General features: G+C 38.5%; 1 protein-coding gene across 3 annotated transcripts in view; it reads left to right on the top strand.

Moving 5' to 3' along the window:
* The window catches only part of nhsl2 (NHS-like 2), a 222671-nt gene that overhangs the window by 185147 nt on the left and 17619 nt on the right, over positions 1 to 19905 (top strand). For all 3 annotated transcript variants that reach the window (XM_022200981.2, XM_051944089.1, XM_051944090.1), the window contains exon 4: positions 4757 to 5006. In XM_022200981.2, the coding sequence (XP_022056673.1) occupies positions 4757 to 5006 (250 nt within the window). The remainder of the gene's footprint in view (positions 1 to 4756; positions 5007 to 19905) is intronic.

Below are 19905 nucleotides of genomic sequence, written 5' to 3'. Positions count from 1 at the left end.
AAGAAAAGTAATCTTTAAAAAACTTTTTTAATTTTACATTTCCGAAATTATTCCATTTATCTGAGCTAACCACTAACTTGCTCCGTCCCACTCCATCTGTAAATTTATTTCACCTTATTTGAGATAGATTCATAGATTTTCTGCTATAAATGCAGTGAATTTTTTGTTTCCGTTGCATAAATAAAGACGTTTCTTGCATAAATTGATGCAAAAAATGCACAATCGGTGCCTAAAAATGCACTAGACTTGAGTGTTACACATCTACAATTATATGATACTCCATGTTGTTAGTATAAATCAGTCTTATTTTTCAGTCAGTTGTTGCACAAAATAAGCCAGTCTTTTTTATTACATAAGCAACAGAATGATTTAAAAGGACAAGAAATGAGATAATGAACACCTAAAAGAGACTGGAAATGACAAAAAAAGAGACAAAAAAGCAACAAAAATTTAAACAAGAAAAAAAAATGAGACAAAAAAGCAACAAAAGTTTGAAAATGACAACAAATGAGACAAGAAACAACTAAAAGAGATTGAAAATGACAGAAAATGAGACAGAAAAAGCAACAAAAGATTGAAAATGACACTAATATGAGACAACAGAAACTCGTGATTCATTCTACGATTTAGCTCTTAAGAGGGTTTGATGATTCAGACTCACAAAGCAAACTTTTGAAGGATTAAATAGTCAAATGTTCCTGCGTGAGGCCCATTATTTTGAGAGCTATCATAGCTGTTGCTCATGTTTATTAGCAGCTTCTCGACATTAATTCATCTCCCCAGAATCACAGATAGTTCTACAGCTGAAAGTTGTGTTGTGACAAAACGCCTCTTTGCTTTTGTTGTCCTTTTCACACAAAAGCCAAATAATCAAGAAACTCTTGCGCAGCTTTCCCCCTCCCCGTCCTTCCACGTTTGCCAGACTTAGTCATCGTCCTTTTCACACTCTCAGCAGGTTTCTGTAAACAAATGCCAAACGATTTAGCATCTTCCAGATGGAAATATCGCTAATACTTCACCAGAAATCAAAATAGAAAGTGACATCAGTGATATTAGTCAGGCAGCTCGTGCATAGAGACGGATATAAACATGAATATTAGGGATTTACACACATTAATATGCATCAGAATGCTGTTTTCATTTGTTTCCTCATCTGTCTTTGCTGCTAATAGCTCTCAGGCTATTTCCCCGGTAGCTTGAGGGACCCCTACAGTGATTTTACTGCAACATTTGCAGCACATCGATGCTCGTTTCCTTCTGCAAGCCGTTAAACACCTCCATTAAGTTAATGCCCTTCAACTGTCTGGGCTCATTTCAATTAGAGTAAGGCAGATTCCCATGAGATGACTTCCTCTACTGTAGATACACCTTCATCAGGGAAGATGGACTGGAAGGTTTGAGTTTCGCTGCCTCAATGGATTTAAGCCAATCACATGGCTGCAACTCAATGCATTTATTCATGAAGACTTGGTCGAGACAACCTGCTGAAGTTCAAACCGAGCATCAGAATAGAAGGGGATTTAAGGGACTTTGATGGTTGTTGGTCTGAGTATTTCAGAAACAGTTGATTTACTGGCATTTTCACACACAACCATCTCTTGGGTTTGTAGAGAATGGTCAGAAAAAAGAAAATATCCAGTGAGCCTGTTGATGTGAGAGGTCAGAGGAGAACGGGCAGACTGGTTGGAGATGATAAAATGACAACAATAAATCAAATAACCACAGGTTACAACCAAGGAATGCAGAATACTATCTCTGAATGCACAGCCTTGAAGAAGATGGGCTACAGCGGCAAAAGACCACACCAGGTGCCTTTCCTGTCAGCTAAGTACAGGAAACTGAGGCTACCGTTGAAACAGGCTCACCAAAACTGGACAACAGAAGATTGGAAAAAATGTTGCCTGGTCTGATGAGTCTCCATTTCAGCTACGACATGCAGATGGTCAGGATTTGGCATAAACAACATGAAAGCCTGGATTCATCCGGCCCTGTATCAACTGTTCAGGCTGCTGCTGGTGGTGTATTGGTACATCCATCCACACATTTTCTTCCGCTTGTCCGGGGCCGGGTCGTGGAGGCAGCAGACTAAACAGGTCATTCCAGAGGTCCCTCTCCCCAGCAACACTTTCCAGCTCTTCCTTGGGAATCCCGAGGCGTTCCCAGGCCAGAAGAGATACCTGAGGTCTCCTCCCAGGTGGACGTGTCTGGAAAACCTCCGAAGGAAGCCTCTCCGGCACCCACGGGGCCCCAAGGCTTAGCCACCAGGTGCACTCTGGTGAGCTCTCCTCCTAGACCCAGCTCCACAAAGAGGCCCCAGTTTCCCTGATCCGGGTGAGATGGAGGCTTTTCTTTATTTTGCTGTCGTCGGGGTGTTCTTAATCGCTCTTTTTCTGGTCCTTCACCCAGGACCACTTTGCCTTGGGAGACGCTACCAGGGGCTGTTGCCCTGGACAGCATAGCTCCCAGGATCACAGGGACACTCAAACCCCTCCACAGTGATAGGTGGGGATTCGTCGGGGGGTGGTGTAATGGTGTGGGGATATTTTCTTGGCACACCTCAGAGATTTTTTGGGCCCCTTAGTACCAACTGATCATGATTTAAACTCCACAGCCTACCTGAGTATTGTTGCTGACCATGTCCATCCCTTTATGACCATAGTGGACCATCTTCTGATGGCTACTTCCAGCAGGATAATGCACCATGTCACAAAGCTCAGATCATCTCAGACTGGTTTCTTGAACATGACAATAAGTTCACTGTACTTCAACGGCCTTCACACTCACCAGATTTAAATCCAGTAGAACCTTTGGGATGTGGTGGAACGGGAGACTGGCACCATGGATGTACAGCCAACACGTCATCATCGTCATCATCATTATGTCAACATGGGGCAAAATCTCTGAGGAATGTTTCCAGCACTTTGCTGAAAGTATGCCACCAATAAATAAGGCAGTTCTGAACAGGGTCCAACCTTCTACAAGCAAGGTGTACCTGATAAAGTGGTCAGTGGGTGTAGCTGAGATTACACCTTGTAGTTGAGCAGTAGCTTGTGTCCCTGCCGGCTAATCAGATCATATCTCATGTTTCCTGTTTTACTTTCTCTTCTTCTGCTGCTTTATTCTCCTTTAAAAATGCAAAAACAACTCCCCGTTCTCTTTCCTGTGTTTGTGTGTTTTTAACTCCAGGACAAGTGAAAACGAGAGCTGTGCTGTTTATGTTTTTAATCTCTGTTTCTTACCCTCCTGACTCCTTATCTGCCTTATTGATCCTTCCTCTTATCGGCTCTGAAGCCGCTATAAGACGACAAAACATTTTCCTCCCTTTGGAGGTAGATGACTAGATGACCTCCGCCGGCCGTCTCGCCTCCTCCAGGATTTTTTTTGTTCATATCGATTTTCCGCTTCAATTGAATTTAAGAGTTTATGTTTTTTTTGTCTGTTTGAGCCACTAACTGCAATTTAAAGAAAAAAAATTTTGATTTATAGATGTCTTTCCACATAGCTGAGCCATAAAATGAAAACAAGAGCTTTAAAAAACCATTGAATGCAAAGTAGAAGATGTAACAAAAGCAGAGATGACTGAGATGTTGTTGAGAGGAAGTTACATTCAAACCGCTGAAGGTCGGGCTGCAAGAAGACGACTGAAATGCTGCAACATGTCCTTTTGTCATTAATCACAAAAATGAGCCAAATAAATTATGAATTTATATTTTTTAAAGTTTTAAGAAACCATTCAGAAAGACTTTTGAAAATTGGTAGCCAATTTGAATTAGTATTCTCACTTTGTCTGTTGCCTCACGTTTTTGTCATTGTGTCTCATTTTTGACATTTTTTTCCTCAGTTTTGTCATTTTGTGTCTGTTTTTGTCATTTTGTGTCTTATTCTTGTAACATTTTGTCTTGTTTTTTTTGTCTTATTTTTGCCTGAATTTTGGCATTTGTCTAATGTTTTTGTTGTTGTGTGTATTGTTTTTGTTGGGGGGTTTCTCATTTGTGTTGTTTTTTCTTTCTTTGTCATTTTGTTTCTCCCTTGTGTCATTTTTCATCTCGTTTTTGTCACTGTCACTTTTTTGTCCAATTCTCTTCTTGGTTTTGTTTCATTTCATTTGTTTAATTTCTTGGCTTTGTGTTTCTTGCTTTTGTCATTTTGTATCTCATTTTTATTGTATTTTTTCCTGTTTTTGTTCCTGTTTTTTGTAACTTTTTTGTCTGACTTTTGCTGTTGGTGTCATGTTTTTGTCATTTTCTTACTCATTTTTGTAATTTCTATGTCTCATTTGTGTCATTTATGTAATTTCTTGTGTCATTTATGTTGCTTTGTAACTTTGCAAATTTTTTGTATCTTTTTTGTTTTGTTTCATGTCATTTGTCTCATTTTTGTCATTGCGTCTCATTTCCGTGTTTTTGTTTCTCACTTTTGTCATTTTGTGTCTCATTTTTGTAATATTTTGTCTTGTTTTTGTTGTTTTTTTGTCAGATTTTTGCCGTCTGTCTCATGTTTTTGTTGTTTTGTTTCTCGTTTTTGTCATTTTGTGTTTATTGTCCTATTTTTGTCATTTTGTGTTTTGCTTTATTGGTTTTTTGTGTATCATTTTTGTCATTTTGTGTTTCCTTTTTGTCTCACTTGTGTCATTTGTCACATTTCTTGTTGTTTTGTTTCTCGATTTTGTCATTTTTTGTGTCATTTTTGTAACATTTTGTAAATCACAGTCTTTCACTCACGTCTAACACAACTTATCTATCTTTTCTGCCTTCAGCCGGCATCCAAGCAGCTCTACGATGATGAAACCACCTCCTCGGTGTTCGGCCTGAGGTCCGTGACCGACCCGTCTCCCTCCCCGTCCCCATCCCCCTGCAGCTCAGATCGCCCCCCGCTGGGCTGGAGCAGCAACAACAGCAGCAGCAGCACCGCCACGTCTGCCACCACCGGACCGCCGGTCGCAGAAAAACCCCGCTGGCACCTGGGAAGACGCACACCGGCTCAGTTCATACCCCTGGACATTACAGGTACCACAATACACCCGAACCTAACCTGCAACATTTGGAGCTCATCAAAAGAAATAGGTGCAAATGCTTTTGTACATTAGATTTAGGTGGCAAATGCAATTGCACAGATGTGTAAAAAGTTCAACTGGTGATAAAGTTATACCGGTCCTGCAGGGACAAAATCAGTCCAGATAGTGTAATACTTCCAAAGTCTTGCCTTAGAAGTGTTTGGACTGGTGCAGAGCTTCTCATGAATGTTTCAGTTCCTGAGTGATCCTGATACATCAAAGTGAAGCAGTTTGCTGTATTTAAACGGCTGGATGCAAACACAGATGACTGGCAACCAAACTGGGTTTAAAGTAGAGGAAAATGGTTGGTTGAGTGGACTGAGAGGAAAATAACCCAAGATTTCAGCCTCTCAAACGACAAATATCTAAAACCTCTGGACATTTGCCACGTGTTTCTGTCATTTTGTTTCTCGTTTTTGTCATTTTGTGGGTTTTTTGTCTCGCTTGTGTTGTTTTTCTATATTGTTGTTGTTTTGTTTCTCACTTTTTGTAATTTTTGTGTCATCTTTGTCATTTTGTACTTTTTTGTCTCTTTTTGTTTTGTTTGATGTCATTTGTCTCGTTTTTTTGTCACTTTGTTTCTTGTTTTTGTCATTTTGTGGGGTTTTGCCTCACTTGTGTTGTCTATTTTTTGTTGTGTTGTTTCTCATTTTTGTCATTTTTTGTCTTGTTTTTGTCACTTTCTTGCTTTTTTGTTGAATTTATGGGGGGTTTTTTTGTTTTGTTTCATGTCATTTGTCTCATTTTTTGTCAGTTCGTTTCTCACTTTTGTCATTTTATGTTTTTTTTCTGGGCTTTTTTCTTTTTGTGTTTCTCACTTTTGTCACTTTTTGTCTCGCGTTTTATTATTTTTTGTCTCATTTTTGTCACTTTTGAACTTTTGGCGTTTTTGTTGTTTTTGTCATTTTTTGTCTAATTTGTGTCATTTGTCCAATTATTTGTTACTTTTTGTTTTGTTTCATGTCATTTATCTCTTATTTTTATCATTTTGTTTCTGTTTTTTGTCGTTTTGTATTTTTTTGTTTTATTTTTCTCATTTGTCCAATTTTTTGACACTTTTTTTGTTTTGTTTTATGTCATTTATCTCATATTTTTATCATTTTGTTTCTCGTTTTTGTCACTTTGTGTCATATTTTTATTGTACTATTGCTGTACTGTTATTGTACTATATTATTGTACTATTTTGTCTTGTCTGTTGTTGTTTTTTTGTCTTTTTTTGCCTGATTTATGCATGTAAGGGGCTGCATATAAACAAGGACAACTGTCAAACACACCCTGATTCCAGCCTCTCAAACAACAGATATCTAAAACCTTGGATCTTTAGGAGCTAGGTAGTTTTTTGGCCATTTTCTGATATTTTCTAAGCAAAACTATTAGTCAGTTCATCATAGAAGCAGTCAACACAGATCATGTCAGCAGAAGAACCAATAATCTTTTAAAAGGTCACCTGTTTGGCGAGTGGAGGGGTTGTGTTGAGGTTAATTACGGCGAGCTGTCAGCGCAACCGCTTCCCTTCAAGCATTTCTGTGTGTTTATTAGAATTTATGGCCTCAGTATAAAATTTCACTGAAAACTAATCCGAAATTAAATAGATTAGCCCTTGAGATGAGCTCCTACTGGAAATTAATCAGCAAATGGCAGCTGTTAGACAGCTTCCATTGTGTCTTCGGAACTCACTCGATTTTATCTCCAAATAACTTGTGCAGAAGAAGGAAAACACTGGTGACGTTTAGGAAAGAAATCTGCTGCTGCTGAAAACATTTTCCTTCAGTGACTTCTATGTTGTTCTCGGGGGAGTTGTTTTCTCTGTGACAGCTGCAAAAGTGAGAGTCGTGGGAAATTAGACTGAAGGGAAGCGACACGCCAGTAGATCTGAATGTTTGTCTCCACAGAGGACACGTCAGTATTATCTGACTTGGTTAAGTGGTAGAAAAAAAACACTGGTGCCTTTTAGAAGCTTGAAACAATCAATCAGTTCATTACTGCAGATAAATAAATCAAATGTTTCCTTGAATTCACAAATGTCACTTTGATTTAGGCAGAAATCACCTCATAAATGCTTAAAAATGTCAACTTTTATGTGAATTTTGCAGGTACGTCTAAAGCATTTTCTTCAATTGCTGTAAACTGTTGATGTTTTGCAGGAAAACTTTGGTTCAATCTGAAAAATCTCAAGAAATATCAGACCTAAAGCCTTTTTTTGGCAGCCTGCTGCATTGTTAAGCTAATATTGGAGGGCGAGTGACACGAAGTAGGGTATATAGTGATGCAATTAACAAATTAGCAAAAACTTTTCACTTTTTTTTGGAGATTTACGCCTGTTGCTCCAAAATATGATGCTTGTGACTCATTCTTTCACTGAATCACAACAACAAAGTTATCACGACCCACAGAGCAATATTTAACCATATGAGTAGTATTTTCTGACTAATAATCTTTTGTCATTTTGTGTTTTTCTTTATTCAGCGTTTTGTGTATCAATTTTTCTCACGTTTGTCATTTTTTGTTTCATTTGTGTCATGTAGTTTTTAGTCTAGTTTTTGTCACTTCGTAACTTTTTGTCTCTTGTTTAGTGTCCCTTGCTAATTTTTTGTCATTTTGTTTCTCGCTTTTGTTATTTTGTGTCCTTTTTGTCTCGTAATTGTTGCTTTCTAACTTTTTTGTGTAATTTCTTGTCTCTTTTTTGTTTTTGTGTCATTTGTCTCTTTTTTTGTTTAGTTTGTCTCTTTTTGTTTTGTTTTGTGTCGTTTGTCTCATTTTTTGTCATTTTGTTTCTTGCTTTTGTCATTTTGTGCCTCATTTTTTGTATTATTTTGTCTTGTTTTGTTGGGGTTTTTTTTTAACTTTTTTTGACTGACCTTTGCTATTAGTCTCATGTTTTTGTTGTTTTGTTTCTCATTTTTGTCGTTTTGTTTTATTTTTGTCATTTTATGTTTTGCTTAATTCGTTGTTTTGTTCCTCGATTTTGTCATTTTGTGTTTCCTTTTTGTCTCGCTTGTGTTGTCTCATTTTTTTGTCTCATTATTGTTGCTTTGTAACTTTTTTATTTAATTTCTTCTCTCTTTTTATTTTGTGTTGTTTGTCTCTTTTAATTTTATTTGTCCCATTTTTTGTCAGTTTGTGTCTCGCTTTTGCCATTTTTTGTCTAGTTTTTGTTGTTTTAAAGTACATACAGATATTTTACACATATGAACACAGTGGTGCAAAATGATAATTGCTATAATGAAAATAAAGTGCACAAAGCAGAGAATCCCAGTAATATAGTGATGCAATTAACAAATGAGCAAAAACTTTTCACTTTTTTTTGGTAAACTGCAATGGATTCACACTAATTACCCCAAAATATGACATTTGTGCGACTCATTGTTTCACTGAATCATGGCAACAAATTTTCCACGACCCACAGAGCAATATTTAGCCACATAAATAGTATTTTCTGACTCATGTGTCGACTACCTCTTGTAGGTTTCCTGCAAGCTGCACAGAGATTGCAACAAACCGAGTTGGTCTCCAGAGCAGCTGAGATGTAGAAATTGTGTATTTTTATAAATACAGTTCCTACTGTGCGTCACCAAATCTCATTTCACATGAGTCACCATCTGACTTTCTTCCTCACGGCTCCTGTGTGGGTTTTCTTCATATAAACTGTCCCGCAATCCTCTGTTCTGCTCGTCTCATTACCACGTACGGAGCTCACAAAAGTAACATCATCAATTACCAACTTTTCTGGGAGATTTCACTTGTTAAGCAGCAAAACTGTGCCTCCCCACCATTTCACATAAAACTTTCTCATGCATTTTCCTTATTTATTATGCAAATTATCTATTTCCACATGCATATTAAGTATATATGAACACAGGTTATGTTTCCGCAACACCTGACTGATTAGCATTAAAAGAACTAAACTGTCCAACTCACACCACTAGCATGACAGTTTTGCTAGCTCGTTGTTGCTAATCAGCTAGCTAACGATTAAGTTTATTCAGTTAAAACAAGCATGTTTGAATAAAGATTACAGGCTTTATTTAAAAGATAGATGTGGCCTGAAAAAGTGCTTTAAACCTGCATTTTGTCTAACAGCCAGCAGGGGGCGGCTCATGTACTTTGCCAGAAAGGAAAAAATAGTCTGACTTCTCATTTGATTTATTAATTTAGTAAGCATTTTCCTAATCAGTTTGTGGCCTCACTTCCTAATTTTAAGCCACCTTCAATACAGCATGGTGTTAATTTAGTAAATTGTGGTGCCATTTACAGGAAAATCAACAACAAAGCAGGGTATGTTTTAGGACGAGGCTACCTTTTAGATTTGCAAGCCACTACTGTGTAAGCTTGAGTTGTGTCCTTGAGGTCTGAGTGAGTGATTCTCATAATTTATATACAGTGTCATGGTTGTATGTTGGTAAAATAATCAATTTAGGTAAACCTGAAGCTTTAGTTACAGCAGAAAAAGGTTAAAATCTGCAGATATGTGTATGACGATCCAACAGGTTGCTGCTAGTTGATGCACTTTTGATGATTTGAGGATTATACAGGTACTTCAATGTAAGTTACTCAGCATGAGAACCACCTGCTAACTTCCTGAATGCAATTGCATCATATAAAGGTGCTACTTAGCGATGTTAGAAACTCGACTGTCACATACTTACCTTTATTGCATTAATTTTCCATTCTTTATTATAGGAGAGGAGAGTAAAAATTGGCATATGGTACTCAGAAGATCAGTAGCATAAGCTGACCGGGTGAAACTGGACAAGATGGTTAATTTCCTCTTGTTATTTTCTGCTTTAGTCATGCAGGAATTTTTAAGAAGGATTTAAGACGAGAACAGATGCACAGTTTCTTCAGAACAGCAGGAAATCTTCGGTGTTCTGTTTCCTCACGTTGTGTTTTCATGCCAGAAGTCATAACTCACAGGTTAGACTGGTTGGTGTCGACATGCACATACACACACACACACACACACACACACACACACACACACACACACACACACAGACACATTCCCGTCTGACAAGAGCTTTCAGGGTGAAAATGCTGCAGAATCTAGATTTGACGTCGAGAACATTTTCTTCTCATGATCACATTCGCCATCGCCCTCGCCCATCTCTGGCAGTCAGCTTTGCTTGTGTGCATCGTGTGTGTGTGTGTGTGTGTGTGTGTGTGTGTGTGTGTGTGTGTGCGTGTGTGCTGTCAGAGCTGTTAGTATGCTGTGGTCACCCTCAGCAACATCGTTCTGACACTCCTGCTTCCACTCGACTCAACCGAGCCTCCTCCTTGTTTACTTTGTGTGTGACTTTGCGTGTGTGTGTGTTTGCATGTGTGTGCGGTCCTCCTGGTTTTTGGCATAGCAACTGCTTCGTCACTGGGTGCCTCTCCCCTCCTTCTCGCTCATATCCATCTATAGTTAAATATCTTCTCTTTCTCTGCCTCCCCTCGTCTCACCCTCCTCACCCACTGCGTAGAGGAGGAGAAGGTCAGGTATTGTGATGCACGACTGCGACGTCATACTTCGCGGGTTTTCACTTTCTTCTGTTTTTCTTGTCGTCAACAAATCTTCGTCCTTTAAATGCATTCATTTAGTTGTAATATTGAAGAGGCAGATAGATCACAAATGTGTTTTTTCATTTACAGAAGTCAATTTCAGCTTATGTTACCCAAAAAGGAATAAATATCATATTTGTTTGGGGCTATTTTTAGCTGCGGAGGGACACACATTTGGTGTTACAGTGGGTTTTTCCAGCAGCAGGATGGTGCGTATTGCCCTTGTTTATTGTAATTAATGACAAAGGTGTTGCTCAGTTATGTATTTTTAATCGTTTTAAGACAGAAATGGAGCATTATAAGATAAGATAAGCCTAATGTGGAGAAATTTGCAGTGTTTCGGCAGCAAAAATGGGGCAAACATTTAACGAATGTAGCACAAAAAACAAAAATAAACCAAAACACGCATAAGCACTGGCTTTTTAAAAAAAACAGTGCTGTGCATATCAGGGGTGTTGCACAGATTCTTTCAAGTATAGAAACACTGAGAGATGCATTCATTAATTGGTAATACTAAAGAGGAAGGACTTAAAACATCACAGAAGTATTTTTTCCTTACAGAAATCGATTTCAGCAAACATTCCCCAAAAAAGGAATAAATGTCATATTTGTTTGGGGCTATTTTTAGCTGCGGAGGAATACACGTTTGATGTTACAGTGGGTTTTTCTAGCGGAAGGGTGGTGTATATTGCCTTTGTTAATTGTAATTAATGACAAAGATGCAAAGGTATAGCTCAGTTACGTGTTTTTAATCATTTTTAGACACAAATGGAGCTTGATAAGGTAAGCTTAAAGTGAGGAAATTTGCAGTGTTATAGCAGCAAAGATAGTGCAAACACCAAAGAAATTTGGCACAAAAATAAAATATGCATAAGCACGAGCTGTAGAAATAACAGTACTGCACATATCAGGGGTGTTGCACGGATTCTTTCAAGTATAGAAACACTGAGAGTATTAATTAAGTATTAATAATGCACAGATTGTACATAGGATGTAGCACATGTTCTAGTTAACGTAGAAAAATAGGATTTTTTAAAAGTACTTATTCAACTTGTTACTGTGACACCGGGTCTCTCATCTCTCTTTCTCTCTCTGTAAACCAGTGAACAGGTAGCTTGCAGCCAGCTTCCTGTTGCCATGGTAACTCGCCACTCTTCCTCTCTCCTCCTCCTCCTCTTACACTCCATAAGGGAAAAAAAAAGACAAAAAAAATTACGGCAGCAGCAGCAAAGAACAAGACAGGAAGTGAATGAGTGATTGAGGGAAACACGGTGAATGAATGATGAATGGAGGATGGCGAGAGAACATTTTGTCACAGCTTCCTTCTCCTACTTTTCCCTCCCCGGTCTCTCCGATCCTGCACATCTCGCTCCGGCGATTTTCATGAATGACTGAAGCGCTTTTAGCCAGTGAAAGATGTGAATGTAGAGCAGAGAGACAGACTGTAGGCACACAGACAGACAGACAGACAGACAGACAGACAGACAGACAGACAGGTACTTATTTCTTCTTCGTCAATTTCATCCGTTTATTTTGAACCTCACAGCCGTGGCATTACTTATCGACAAGCCCTCAGAATCCTAAGTGGCTGGAAGTGAGGAAATTGTGTCTCCTAACAGCTTCCTTGGCTGTAAACTGAAGCACATGAACAGTTTGCTCATTTCTTGCTAACAACAGACTAAATGACAATGAGACAGATGACATTCATCTGTTCAAAGCATCCATTAGACCTCATAAAATAAATTATCGGCTCTGAATCATTGTGAATTTTGTCATTAACTATGCAAAAATAGTAAAATAATGATGCCAGCATGACGTCAGGTATACCAGTGCTGCAAAATGTCTGATTTTAGCATCGTCATGTGCACAATCGTCACAAGCTTCACACCAAAAAACATTCACACATTTCTTTATTTTCCACCTTTAATCTACAAGAAAAGCCTCTCACTAAATAGAATAGATAGAAGAATGAAAGATTTTTATTGTCAGTTTCTCAATATATCGAGGACTTGCAGAGGAACCAAAGAGACCTTTCTCTCACACCTTTGTATTTGCGCTTTACATTTAAAAAAGAATCAAAATATAATATAAATAAAATATCTAAAAATCAACCTATGAACTGGCAGTAGTGCAGCTTGTTGAGACAGAAGGAAAAAAATTACAGAAAGAAACGCTGAAAAATAACTTGATCAGCTGTAGTATTTAGGTTTAAAATGCTAATCGAAAAACAACCAATGTGACTAAAATCAATGGATTTCTACCTTTTTAAATCTGACATTAGGACAACTTATTTTGCCTTTTTCAAATCATATTAGACTGAGCTGAATTCTATCAATAGATGTGCATTTCTTCTCAAGAGATGCTCTGAATCAGACCTTGGATCTGGAATTTTGGTGGTGATTTGTACATTAGCATTAATGTAGAACAGCACTGAAGTACCAGCAGTGCTTTATTTGTTTACATGTTTTAAAAGCACATTTTTTTTTAAAAAGTCTCTAAAAATCAATGAATAATTATGATAAATAATCATATTTTTTCAAAACTATAATTAATCATGTATGTATTTTAGCCATAGGAAAGATGATTTTGACTGAAAACTACTTGAGCCAACACATCCAATTTGGTTGACCTTTTAACTGAACTCCACAAAGCTCTATGTGGACAATACAAAGTCATATCTTTTTGTTATCTGAAGCACAAAAAAAGAATTCAACTTTTTAAAGCTGTTGTTCATTTTCTATGCTGATGAACTCCGCTGACAAAATCACCGTAATTATCTGAGAATGATTCTGATTCTGTCAAAATAGTTCTTGAAGCTATCCATGAAAAATCTCCTGCATTTGTTCATATCACAATATGGATTGATACACAAATTAAAGCTGCAGACAGCATTGGTCGAGTCCTCACATCCTTGCTGTTCAGCGAATCCAATCGTGTCCACCAGGTGGCGCTGCTACTGAGAGTGTACTTTGGCCTTTGTATCTGATGAAGGTCAGACTCAGTAAAGTTCAAGGCAGATTGAAGCAAGTATTGGCTAGTTAGACAGCACTTCCTGTCTCATGGCAAAACATCAAAATTCCACCAGATGCCATTTCTGCACCGTCAGAGTTTTGCTGAGCAATTTGATAAATTTCGATCACCCCTGACTGATGTAGATTTTGCTCACATTTAAGCTCTCTCGCTGTTTCCTTGTTTGAGTTCATACCTTTTGAAAATGTCAAAAAATGACCCAGAATCGTCCAAGGTATGACACATAATTCAAAAGGGCCGACTTCTTCTTGTGTTTTGGGCATGAGTGTCAATTACAGTATTGTGCATCTCATCAAGTTACCTATGTGTGCCAAATTTCATAAGTCTAGGTCACACATACTGGTTGTAACATATGTTTGAAACTTCCCAGGGGGCCCTGTTGAGCCATTTTGACACGCACGTGTGCTATTCCTCTAAAATATGATATTTTTCGCCAGTCATGATGTGTGTGCAGATTTTCACGTATTTTTGAGTATTTTTAGGTCCTCAAAAATGAGTTCATTTCGTCCAACGATGAAAGTACAATAATAAACCCCCCATGGGTTTTAACAGAGTCTTTGCACCCTAGGTCCTCGGACCCTACTAATATACTTCAGTATCAGTTTTTGCCGCTATTATTCAACCTAAAATTTCCAATAAAGACCAAAAAAAAGTATGTGAGAATGTTAAAAAGTCTTTTTTGCATGCAGTTCTGAATGTACTGTGCAGAGAGTCGGGGCTGGTATGAATGTGGATTTCAGCAGAGAGACAGATCAGTGTTGATGCAGCTGCAGCGCTGATCCTCTCAGCTTACCTGGAGCTCCGTCCACCAGGAGCCTGACGGGAGCTGGAACTTCTCAGAAGTGCAGCAAATCCTTTTGGCTCTGCTTTGTCCCCTTTGTGGCAAATTAATCCATTACTAGGCCACAATCTAGATCTCTAATTGGATCAGAAACTAAAAAAAAGCTCAAGTTCATTCATCAGTGGGTGTTGATGAGACCTGCTGGCACTAAAGTGGAAAACTCCAGAATCTTTGTAACCTCTGTAGTTGTTAAATGCAGAACGTAACACCAGAATGTCCTTTTTCTCTTCAACGAAACAGTGAAAACGGAAAGAAAATCTTCAGTTGTCAGGACAATCAGCAGCAGAACAACAACCCAGGAGCTGAAAGAGATGAATTATTTCACTCAAGGACACTTCAACAGGCTCCTGACTTTGATTTTACAAGACTTTTCATTTCTGAAGAACTTGAGTTTGACATTTTTATGGTTGTAAATCTTTGGTTTTCCTTTGCCTTATCAGCGTTTTTGACATTTTCTCTGTGAAGACAGAATTACGGGGATGGTGTTCTTCCTACATCTGATAAAAAAAGTTATGAACTTAAGGACCTCAACTTACATATGTAGTGTGAAAAAGTTTTCAGACCTATTGCCTTTAAAGTTACAAATCCTACCCAAGGTAAATTTGGCAGCTGTTCCCATCAAAGTAGTCTCCATGTACCCAACACTCCCTGAAAGTCCAGGATTTAAATATGCTGAGCACCCTGTGATGGGTGCTGAAACTCCTAAACTCTGTCAAAACATTCATCCTTCAACTTGAATTTTATTTTGAGAAAGAGAAAATGGTTGCAGGAAGTCAAATCTTGCAAGTATCTTGTAGTGATTTTAAGCCGTTTGCATTGAACGTTCACCATCAGTAGAACTATGCCTTAACAGTCCAGCCCTAGGGGATGAATTCACGGTGTACAACCACATGAGTACTGAGAAAAACAACAATCCTTACGGGCTCCAGGGCTGAAGTACCTTCGCAGGTTTTGGAAACTGTGGGCTTGTCCACTGTGAAAATTGTTGTTTCTTCTGTTAGTGGTAGCCACAGACCTTCCAGTGATAATTCTTCTGATTGAGACATAATGCAAAATCTTCTCTGCTCCAGTTTGTGGTCCATTAAATGAATCTGACTTCTATTGGTGGTCATAAAAACATGCAATACAGGTCCTGCTGCTGTTAGCATGTGGTCTTCTGACTCATACAGTCGCAGAACTTTTTGATATGCATGTTGGCATACAACTTAAGGCTCTTTAGTCGTCTTTTGAGTGGTGCTTTAGACTACATTGCTCAGTCTTCAGCGTAATTCATCTTTTGTCAGCAGCTGTGAAGTGTCAATTTGTAGATTCAGTGCCATCTAGGAGAAAGTTTCTGAAGAGGAGGGATGTCCAGAAGTTAATTCTGGCTGAAATTGACATGCAGACCTACTGATACACAAAAGTTTCGATAGTCATTGTATAACTAGTGCAAATTTGTTGTTGGTTCATTAGAAAAAAAGGGTTTTTGACTTCTATAGTGCATATTGCACTTGCCACAATATATCCCTGACAAGAAAAGCACTCAGAGAGCACAGTACTCTGCCAAGACTGGTCAGTCACTGTATCATTTCAGATGGATGAAATCTGGAAAAAATTTGTGCCAGAAATCACAACAATGTAGAATGTGGTCATTAAACATAGAAGCACCCACAAACAAAATGGCCTTGCACTGAGCACAGGCGTATGTTATGCATGTGTACGTAATGCCAGATCGTGTGACCTAAATATGTAGCAGGCAGTGGGAATTGATGGGACTCGGAAACACCCCCACAATTTAGTTAATTGTTCCTTGTATCATTTCCGATGGATGAGTCCTGATAAATCCACAGCGATCGATTTGTAGTAGGATCACAATCGTGATCGTCAACAGGCAGCTGACGTACGATCACTTGTTGTCATAGTTATAGTGACGCCATGACGCTATCTCGCAGTTATACAGAAATGTTTAAAAAATCCATGGATCCAGACTATAAGTCGCATCACTGCCAAAATCTAATCATATTGTCCTATCATTTCTGACCTTCCCTGAAAATGTTATCCAAATCTGTTTGTCCATTTTTGAGTAATATTGTGGAACAAACAGACAGACAAACAGACGGACAAATGTACACTGTCACATAACTCCACCGCGTTCTTTGGCAGCATAATAATACAGATATGAATTCAAATAAAGCCTGTTAAGGTGTGTGACATCAGTGTTTTTACTGTTGTAATGGTTGTTAAACCTGTAAAATGTCTGTCTGAATCTGTCTGAACACACAAAGTAAGCAGGGATCCAATGACACATTGACCATGTTGAAGACACATTATGACAAATGACTCATCGTGGTAAAGTCGGACCATTGAAGTAATATTTTTTGTGGCTGCAGGAGCAACACAAAGACTCCCAACCTGGGAACATCGGCTCAGTGAGGCTGGTGGAGATCTCAGGCGATAACTGCGGCTGCCCTCATGTACGAATGTTGGACTGGAGGATGCAGAATTGTCTGTTTGCCTGAATTACATCAGAATTAGAGAGGCAGACAGACCAGCGGGAAGTAGGTGAATGCGTGACAGCCGGATAGGAAGTCATATTTAGCTCCGCTCAATGGCTGAGTCACAGCTTAGTCTCTGCTGGATTTTTATATATTCGTGTACGGGAGGGAATAGTCATTGGACAGCACTCAGGAAATGAGCTAAAGTGGACAGATTGTTAGAAAAATAGATGCAAGATAAATGACAAAAGTGGAGGAGACAGAAAGACGGGTGGAAATATAGCCTGGTTAGTCGATGAGTGAAGCAGAGAGGTGGAAATATCCCTAAAAAGAGATACAATAGAACAGATAAAACCAAATGGATCAGCCAGGGTTGATTTTATCAGTGATTTAATGATTATGTAGCCAGGAAATGAGATTTCTGATTTCCAAAATTCGTTTTGTTGGAGTGTCACCATGCTCCACTTTGGTGATTTGCAGAGCAGAAGAGCTACAGCGTTTCATTACTCCGCCAAGGAACGTGTCAGAGTTCTGTGATGATCGGCGTATGTTTGTCCGTCTGTTTGTCTGTCTGTTAGCAACATTACTCAAAAATGGACTAACGAATTTGGATAAAATTTTCAGGAAACATCAGAAATTACACAAGGACCAACTGATTAGAACTATGACAAGTGAACACCACCAGCTGTCTGCTGACGATCATATAATTGTGATCCTACTACAAATCCACCGTTGCGGCCTTGTCAGGACCTATCGGTCAGAGATGATATAAGGAACAATTGATTAAATTGTAGGGATGTTTCTGAGTCCCATCAATTCCCACCGCCCGCAACATATTTAGGTCCTGTGAATTGGTATTCATACATAACGTATAAATGTACAACGCATGCCTGTGTTCAGCACAATGTCATTATTTTTTTAAAGATTTCATCTGTCGGAAATGATGCGCCGACTTGAGCAGCCTTAGCCGAATACTGCGCTCTCTGAGCGGTCTTCTTACTATTTCAGAGTCAACCAGATCCTTACTGCATGCTGGAATATGGTCATTTATGCTGTAAAATTTGCAGATGAATAATCAGATTTCTCTCCTGAAAGCTGCTTCATGTTGGTGACTTTTCCAGTCAGACTTTGTTCTGTAAATGTAGTGGAAACTGCTTCGTTATTCTGAAATTCTTGATGTTCTTTAAAAATTTTGTTTAGGTAAAAATGACATTGGTCGCTCAGATTGCTCAAACATCTGTAATTCTGTTGTTCAGTGTTTAAATATGAAATTCATACAAGCAGAAACATAATGGAAGATTCTGAACGTCTGCATTTTTGGAGATTTTGTGTTGTTTACGCTATTTATCTTTTCCATCTGTTAAAGTCTGCAAAACTCACTGTTTTTGGATTTGCTTCCCTCACAAGGAAACAAAGCAGCAGATTTGTATTCTGTCAGTAGTTGCATGCTAAAGACAGCATTGTTCCTTTAACTTGGTTTGTTTTGGCTGCTTGATGCACTTTTTTCATCAATTCGGCTTCATTTTATTCATTTTGCTGTTTTGACTCATTGATTTTTTTCGCTTCCCACTCCCCCAAAGACTGAGCAGCAGGATTCTGTTGTCGGATATAAATTCTCACGGCAGACTGCATCCAATGTGACTGTTGCCATAAAACAAGGCTGATGGCTTAATAGGAGGCTGGCTGAGTTATGCAGATGGGACAGAAACTGCACTGCATGTCATTGAGATAATAAAGTAGGGACCTGCTGCCTTCACTGACTCACTGGATTCACCAAAACAGAAAGTAGGTTTGTGAGCAGCTGTAAGTCTGTCTGGATTAGGATGTAAAACATAAACATGAAGGATTATATGAAGGTACAAACATGAAACTGAGGCTGTTAGTTCAGTTTAATCTTCATTCGTTTTGTTCGGCTCAGAAGAACTCGTATCATTGAGGGATGTTTTTGCCACTTGTCAAGTCCTAAACCAGCTTGAGGCAACTTTTAAGGACATTGCCTCCAAGTAACAGCAATTACATGACAAGAAATACAGAAATGGTGAAGTGTAAGCCCAGAGAGGCTCACCAGCACTCTGCCCTGGGTGGTTTTAGCCCCTGTCACATCAACGTACATTGAAATGATGGAACAAGGCGTTCTTAATAAATAAATTTGGCAATGTAGCCACGAAACGTCGTAGGTTGAGGACGTTGTAAACCAAAAACCTACTGTATATTTGGGAACCACCTCTATTTTATTTTCCTCAAGTGTGGACACTGAGCGGATCATTTGTGGCCGCGTTATGATGTGGTTAAGTTATGACAATATAAATTACAAAAAGAAAGGAAAACAAAGAGGAATTTCCAAAAACTGAAAAGGTGGAATCAACATGCATAAAAAGTGTCTCTCAGGTGCTCCCAAACTCTAGATAAACAGTACTGGCTCTACATACTAGAGATATTTTATACAACATCTCCAAATTTTTTCTTTCAACTCTCCTCATCTAGAAAGATGTTTCACCATGCTGGATGTATTTTCCATCAACTTTCTCCGCTGTATAATGTTTCTGAGTCATGCTCCATTTATTTTATTGTTCAAGTATGAGTTTTTTACCTCTCTGCTCTGCATAAACACTGCCTGCAGTTCAGCCGAATTTCACAGGTTTTGTGTTGCGTGACTGTCGGTCACAACTGTCATGGCTTTTAACCATTAAATATATATATAACATGAGCTCTTTTTTGAAAGAACTATCATGCAGCATTCATTTTTTGTCATATAAATATGTTTTGCCTGTTGCATTTTAGAGCAAACACAAATATTACAATTTGATCTTTCTTTGGCATTTTGAGAAAACAGCCTGGCCAATGTTTCAGATTTCAGTCAGATTGGGAAAAATCTTTTTTTATAGTGAAAATCTGCAGGAGGTGTTAAATTTTAATGACAGCTGCTTGAATAAGCTGAACGAAGAAAAGCTCAGAGCAGGAGAGAT

Source organism: Acanthochromis polyacanthus, chromosome 23 (genome assembly GCF_021347895.1).
Source record: "Acanthochromis polyacanthus isolate Apoly-LR-REF ecotype Palm Island chromosome 23, KAUST_Apoly_ChrSc, whole genome shotgun sequence".
NCBI classification, from domain to species: Eukaryota; Metazoa; Chordata; class Actinopteri; family Pomacentridae; genus Acanthochromis; species Acanthochromis polyacanthus.
This window is presented reverse-complemented; position numbering and strand designations above follow the sequence as displayed.